The following is a 7,763-nucleotide window of genomic DNA, read 5'->3' as shown; positions in this document are numbered from 1 at the left end:
GTCCTTTTGATAGAATTAGTCAGGACCCTTCAGCTCATGAATACCTGCCAGCTCATTGGCCTATGACTAAAGCCAATGAAAATCAATAGGGTATTTTAAAGCGACCTATCGCAACGTGTTCTTTTGAATCTTGTCTATCCTATAGGCTGACAGCCATTACAACTGTAACCACTTCTTTGTGACAGCAACTTTTATTGGCAATTAGCAGTAATTATGCACAGGGGGCTCTACTCATAGATGTCACAAACTACAGAGGTAACTCTTTCACTTTTCTCTGATAACTTTTATACCTTTTCAACCTATGGGTTGTAAACCTTCCTGAGAATCCTTTGACTAAAGGAATGGCATAAAAATGCCATAAATAATAAATCATATAACAGAGCACACCCATTTGTAAACTTTACATTTTAAGTATCCAAGTTTTTTAGATTCTCTGCACTGCAAATGTATAGAATAAGATGTTTTTTCCTTACCTTGAAAACTGGTTTAGTGGGAAATAGGAGTACAAGTCAGGATCACACATACTCACCCAAAGGAAAAAACCACGCAATGTGTGGTTACCCAAACACTTTGTTTGCTCCTAAGACTCATTGGAATACCCAAATGTGCCCATTCTTTGTTTCTAAATGTAGCCAACCACTTAAATTTCCTGAGTGAGTTGCATTGCAATTCAGTTTTTCTGAGTCCCGTTACTCTAAAAATGGGAAGAACTGAGCATGTATTGCTCATTGAAATTAAATACTTAACATTAGCTGAATTGTGATTCTAAAAAGTAACATAATACTACAACTTAAGAAAAATTACCAGGTATTACAACTATAAAAGGTAAAGGTTTCCCCTTGACATTAAGCCCAGTCATGCCTGAGTCTAGGGGGCGGTGCTCATCTCCATTTCCTAGCCGAGGGAGTCAGCATTTGTCCGCAGACAGTCTCTGTGGTCATGTGGCCAAAGGGAACTCACCCCATTGTACAAATTTGAATCAGTGACCTTTCAATCAACCAGCCCAGCAGCACAAACCACTTGGCCACCTGCAGACCCTTATTACAACTATATATAGCATGAATTAGCTCAAGTCTTACAGTTGTTGGTCTCATCTGTTACGTCCAAACATAAAACTATCTTATTTCAAATCAAGTTTCATTAACTTTGGAATTACACTAATTAGCCCTTTTTGTAGGTTCCTTTCTCATGCAGAAGTTTGATTTTAAAAATAAATGTAAGCCTTGGCTTTTACACTACTTTAGGTTTTCTTTCATTCACATTTGAACATAATTCTTGCCCAAGGATTCATTTTTTTTACTTACAAACCCACACGTACGTATAAAGAAAGCCACCATTACAGTTTTCTTTTTGTTTCAATATTTTATTTTTACAATTTGAAAATGCCAAGGAAGCTTTACATGTTAAACAGTTTCATAATGGACCACAACTCTGTAACAAGTTTAAACTGAAAACAAAAATGTGAGGAATTGTTTAATGGAAAATGCTCTGCACTTCTGGAGAAAGTTAGCTGTTTTTAAAAGTTGCACAACCTGCTTTTTGTTGTTCTAAATTTCAATGGGGCCATAGGAATAAAAATATATTTGGAAAACTAATGTGACAAGCTGAACATGAGATTGTTCTAGTTAAAAATAAGTACTTGGAGGGAGAGGTTAAGTCAATAACAGTTATTGACCTCTTATGTACAAACTGAAAATGATTCACTGAAAATGATTCTTACCATAGGAACTGAATTCAAAATTTGGGTTTGTTTTTTTTAAAAGCAGCTAATTAAAATCAACATGTAGAATTGTGTTATTTTTAATGGATTTAAACAAATGTATCCCATTTCTATATTTAGGCTGTTTCCAATTTTAAAGCCAAATGGTAATTGCAACATAACCAAACACTTCTTTAAAAAATACCACAGCTACCTTGAAAACTCTTCACTGAGTAAAGTAGCCTCAATGCTTTAATTTGATTTGCCGATATCTTTATTTTGTGCCTCCAGAAGGAAAACGAATGAACTACCCACTTTTATGAAGATAAGCAGCTTATGAACTTTTCTAAATCTGTAGCCTGGATTAGCTGGATGTGCTGAGGGGCATTACACAATGCTCCCATCAGCTGCAGCCATGATGCCAAGTGCAGCAGGGGAAACTCAATTCAGATTTGTCCGGGCACTGGGTAAGTCATGGATATGTATCTGCCCATTACAAGCACTGCAGTGCTACTGGCAAAAACAGCAGATAAAGAATGAGTTTAGGATCACAGGGTTTTTCTGATCTGGTTTAGTCTGAGTAGAATTTGAATTAAATACAATCCCATATTATTACAGGGCAATATTTATGGTGGGGGGGTTGCTGTGCAAGCCGTTTGCATCCCTAGACACCTCTGATGCCAACAACAAGAACTCTTGTTTTCACAGACTGTACTCAAGTGTGTACATGATCATGCGCCAAGGTGCCTGTTTTACAGCAAGTGAATGTTCAGCACAAAATAGCAGCTTTCAGAAAGAAAAAAATACAAGCTAAAAGAAAATTATACATTTCAACTTAACAGTGTAAACAATTTCAGTAAAGCACTACACATTCTGTTTTCAGCTCATATGTACAATAGAACTTCACAGCCCAAAGTCAGTGGAATCCTACTTTTAGCTCCATATAGCGCTCAAATTTCTCCAGCTTGATAGCTTGCATTCATCTAATTTCTCACTGTTGACCTCTGGTAAGTTCTAATGTTTTGCAAAACATTAACAAAAACTGAGTACAGCCTGGCACATTTCAGCTCAATTGGCTTCAGCGTTCCTACATAACTGGATCTTGTACTGGAAGATCATTTGGATTTGCTCACTTTTTCTCCCAGATGTAACGCATGCCGCCATAGAAGCACTGTTGCAAATGCGTACTTGTGAGAAACCTTGTCAGGTTATTAATCCACGTGAGCTGTCTTGTTTTAGGAAGATCCTGGAACAAGACAACTGTCTCTTTCCTGTTCTTGCTTAAGGAACTGTTCCACCATTCTATGACGGCAGACAGTTCCGAACATTTCATGTGTCTAATTCAACAGAGTCATTCCCAAAGGTAGAAGGCAAGTATCCACCCCACATGCAATTCCCTTTCAAGGCCTTTTTCACAAGGAGAGTGCTTAGGGTACTGACTGGGCTTCTTAAAGCTGTACAGGGCCATGTGGCAAAGGACACTGATGAAAGAAAGACCATCTATAATACTGTGAACCAGGCACTCATAGTACTGTCTAAAAGGTTTTATGCCATCATGATAGGTAATTTAGGATAATCACTACCTACACGGATCTAAGTTTCAATTGCAAAAAGTGGGCTTTCATGGGCTTCATTTCCAAGGAGTTGCCATTTTGCATCCAAGCAGGCAGACTATTATTCCAAAGGGCAATTTATTAAATTCTCTGGTAGTAAAGATGCTTATTGGACAGAGGATACATTAGCTCTACAACTTAGCTTGAAATTTATGCTGTTTGGACTATTATGCTGCACACAACTGCTTGGAAGGAGCACACGCTAACCTTGAAAGTAATGGACAGAATCCAAAACTGCATGATAGGAACTGCACTAAAGCAACAGGAGCTGCCTTCCCTTCCTTCCTCCAGCAGCCTTCCATGCAGACCTCATAACCTGCTGCAGAGAATTCGAATCCTCCAGATTTTGGATGGCACAAAGTTCCAGAGGGAGGGAAGGATGGAATCCATTTTGCTGATAGATCATACTCTAATTTGTATGTATGGACGTACATACTTGGATTTTTCCTACTGTTCTCACTGGTCATGCTAATTCAACAATAGTTCTGGGATACATGATTTCACATATAGATATAGGCTACCAAAGAAGCCTGCTGGAAAGAGAAAAGCAACCATGCCCTTGGAGTTCATGTGGAACAATGAAGATTGTTGCCCAAGGCTGCTTTTGTGACTGGCAAGGCACTATGGCCTCTTTTAGGACAGCTTGTGTACACAGCCAAGGATCCATACTCTGCCACATGTACTACAGCTCCACAGCTTGAACTTTGGGTACTTCGTCAACCAACGTAAGAGAATGGTGTGCTTGGTAGATGGCATATTTATGTTCCAACAATGGCCACTTGTACAAATGAAAATGCTAAACTGAAACCTTCTTTCAGAACACGTAACATGGATTTAAAATATACAGAATGTTCAAAAACCAAGTCCTGCTGTTTCTAAAACACTATGCTGCAGGTAGGGTGCAAATAAATGGTGTATTTAAAATGGCATTATCGTAGACTGACAACTTACCAAGCTGCCCTGCTACCCACACAATGGCAGGATCGTCCACAGGCCGTGTAGCAAACCACACACTTAGCAGCCTGAGTTAAGTAGGCTGGCCGTGGGTAATGAACAGAAATCTCTTCCCCATCCTGGCCATCTGCAGATGTATTTGCGAGGCTGACCAGCCCTACATTATGCAAAGGTGCTGCACAGCACCACAGGATGTCTCCTGCAGGCCATCCCAACAAGAGTATTGCCACCCTGGATCAGGCATTGACAAAGTCTGAAACACTTGACATACAATAGGAATGTTTTCAAACTGCAGTTTAGCAGAAAAGACCTTCCAATTTATGCCATGTTTATTTCATTCTTAGGGTGCATGGCAAGTTTATCAACTGTAATCTTCTACGAAATTGAAAGGTACAGTGTGAATCTTCCATTTTAAAGCAAAATGGCATCAAAAGATGTGGGACAACACAATTCCCAACTATGTTAAACACAGACAAGTTTCTCTAAGTATTTCACCTGAAGCTATGTTACTGCATCATCTCTTCCTCAGTTTTTTTTAAAGACCAATTAACTGGGAGGAATACAATGATTAGCAAGTAGGAAGTCCTATGAAAGATTTTTCTCCATTCCATACCCACTTGCAAATACAGAACAGACTAACCCATCATTAGCCTAATAGGATTTCATTCTGAAAAGTTTATACAGTCCTAGCTTCTAAAGTAAGTTTTAGTAATGCATATTTACTAGTGTTCATCGATAAAACTTTTAGCAACTGGAAATAGTGTGAAATTCTAAGCAGAACCACAATGTCACACCTAGGTAGTAACAGCATTATTTTCTTGAATTTACTCTATATCTCTAGAAGACTTTTTGGATATGTGAATTTCTACCACTGTACAAAAGGACCAAAGGGCCTCAGCTACAGGAAAGAACAGATGGGCAGAGTCTGTTGGGAGGAATGCTGGATGGAAACATCATCAAGGAAAAGTACGAATACTCCGTGCCTGCTACAAGTCATTATTCTCGGGCTTACTTGCAACTTAGGGCTGGAGTGTTTGAGGACCATAGATAGTAATTACCATTCTTGCTTGTTTTGTTCATTCCACCAACTTTCCAAAGCAAGTTCAGATTATATGTAGAGCTTCCAAATTAAACATAAGAGAGTTAAGAACAAGAGAATCTCCATTATGAACCTGCAAGCACAATTCTCATTCACAAACAGCCTATAGGATTCTAACCAAAAGTGCTACTCATTTTAATAGCACTTAACCCCAGAGAATTACCATACAGCTGTTGCCACACCAACATTCAGCAGATATATCTCAGCACACAATCCTGATCAAGTGCATTCTATACACAACTTAAGCATCTGGCTTTCTGAAAAAGGAATTTGTAAACTAGGTAAGCAGTTTTAGTGACATCAAAGCTGTATAGCTCAGTTTAATAAAATGCTTACTTTTCTCCTTATAAGATGACAACATTAATCTCATTTTATTATTCCTACCAACCAGAATTAATGTTTGCTATAACCATAATCACAACATACACACTCTTCACCCTTGTTTTCAAATACCAGCTTTGCAAAATGGACAGACTTGAAAATTATATGCGTTTCATGAAAGCATGGGCTATAAACTCAAGTGCTGAAACATTTACTCTCTCCAGCCTGGTCCCCTGAGAATTGAAGTGCATCACCCAACTATATATTAAGCAAATGGATGATTAAGACACAACCAGCCAATATTATGCTTTCACTCTGACATAGCAGCTAGATCCCAGTACACTTGATTTTTATCCCCTTCCCATTCTGAACAGAGGCAGAACTCGAGAGACAACAGTAACAATATTTAAGGGCCCTGAAGAGAAGATGGGTGCTCTAGGTGACAGACAAAAGGCAAAAGTCTTAAAAGCTGGTTGGCTTTTAAGCCTGTTCCTTGTGTTCCTTCCTCCCAGTTTAAAGCTAACTGCACTACTGCCATTGACTGTTAGGCCCAAAACGACAAGAAGTGATCACCTTTCTCACACCACATTTTGAAGTAGTGTCTAAGCCGCTCAATTGCAGTATATTAGAATCTTGCTTTACTAGTTATAAAAAGGTGAAGTCCCAGTCAACAGTTAGACAAGCTCTGTGCAAATTCTGACAACCAACAACGTAAGCCTTCAACAGTACACAATCCTGGTTTTATACAGTGATCAACTTAATGCAGATCTCTCTCATTCCCTCAACTTTATAAATAGTTACTAACATACCCTTTTTGTAATAGTTTTTAAAACAGCATGTCCAAAACTGCTTTCACACTATCTTAGATTTCAGTACATTTACTGTGTTGTGGGTCCCCCCATCAGCCCCACAACAAAGGGATATGTAACACAATTCCATATAACTAGCAGTGAAGCAACAACCCCTGCATGTCTCACAAAGAAACTAGTCACTAACTCTTTAAAATGCCACTGATTTTCAGACGACCTAGGAAGAGCAGTCCATTCAGCGATGTCTCTAACCTAGTTGGTTCTAGAAAGAGGAGTGGCAAGGGACCCAAAAACTGTGAACCTCAGTGCTTCATAATTCACAAGGGAAATTTTTTATAGCTAGCGTTTGTCCCAGAATCTCAGTGGGCCAAATCAGTATGACTGGCACTCAGAGCTCTTGAGTCTGTCAGACAATTAGTTCGTCCCTGCATGGGGAAAGAGAAGGGAAAGAGTTTATGCGTAGTTCCAAATTATTCCAATCATTTAAAAATACAAACTCTAATTGGAAAAACAGTACATAATAATTAAAAATAAAAATAGAACAAGTAGTACTGCTCACCTGCAATTAGTTTCAATAGGCTTCAACTCAGTTTCAGAATGATTCATAAAACTTATAATGTAATATCTTAAAGACTTTGTTCCAATTTGCAATGAGAGAATTTCCTACAATCCCTACCACTCAAACGGGAATCCAAAGAACCCTACACCTGAAAAGTGTGTGTGAGCCTGGTATCACTCCTTACAACTCTACCGTCAAGAAAACATTTTTATGACCTACACCAGGGTTGGGCAACTTGTGGCTGCCCAAATGTTTTGGCCTACAATTCCCATCATCCTTAGCCAGCATAACCAATGGTAGGGATAGAATGCAAGTTGCAGGAAAAATGTCTGAAGGGCCACAAGTTGCCTACCCCTATTCTGGTGGATTTACCCTTTATGCCAGTCTATTGCCATTTCTCTGCTAATCCTACAGGATATTGTATTTCTCAAAAAGTTTATTAAAAAGCTCAGGTTTCTAGAACAGAGTTAAGGGCTACCTTTAGGGATCTATATTAATGCAAGAATATTTCAAGCAACTGGAAATTATTCTATTCAGGCTGTTTCTTCACCATATGTAACCTTTTAACAAGTACAACAGGTTAGTACAGAAGCATTGGCTACTTCATGACATGAGTTAGTTGTAGTTACGTGTTAGTTGACAGGCACAACACAAAACATTGGTAATTTAGGTAAAGCCGTTATGTGAAGCATAGGTAAAGATCACAGCA

General features: G+C 38.7%; 1 protein-coding gene across 4 annotated transcripts in view; it reads right to left on the bottom strand.

Moving 5' to 3' along the window:
• Positions 1-1,342: 1,342 nt before the first annotated feature.
• The window catches only part of KLC1 (kinesin light chain 1), a 56,311-nt gene continuing 49,890 nt past the window's right edge, over positions 1,343-7,763 (bottom strand). For all 4 annotated transcript variants that reach the window (XM_044436315.1, XM_044436318.1, XM_044436316.1 and 1 more), the window contains one exon: positions 1,343-6,920. In XM_044436315.1, coding sequence (XP_044292250.1) covers positions 6,855-6,920 — 66 coding nt within the window. In that variant the 3' untranslated portion in view covers positions 1,343-6,854. The remainder of the gene's footprint in view (positions 6,921-7,763) is intronic.

Source organism: Varanus komodoensis, unplaced genomic scaffold, assembly GCF_004798865.1.
Source record: "Varanus komodoensis strain SLA01 unplaced genomic scaffold, ASM479886v1 scaffold3, whole genome shotgun sequence".
Lineage (NCBI taxonomy): Eukaryota > Metazoa > Chordata > Lepidosauria > Squamata > Varanidae > Varanus > Varanus komodoensis.
The sequence above is the reverse complement of the archived record's forward strand: the minus strand, read 5'-3'. Positions and strand labels throughout refer to the sequence as shown.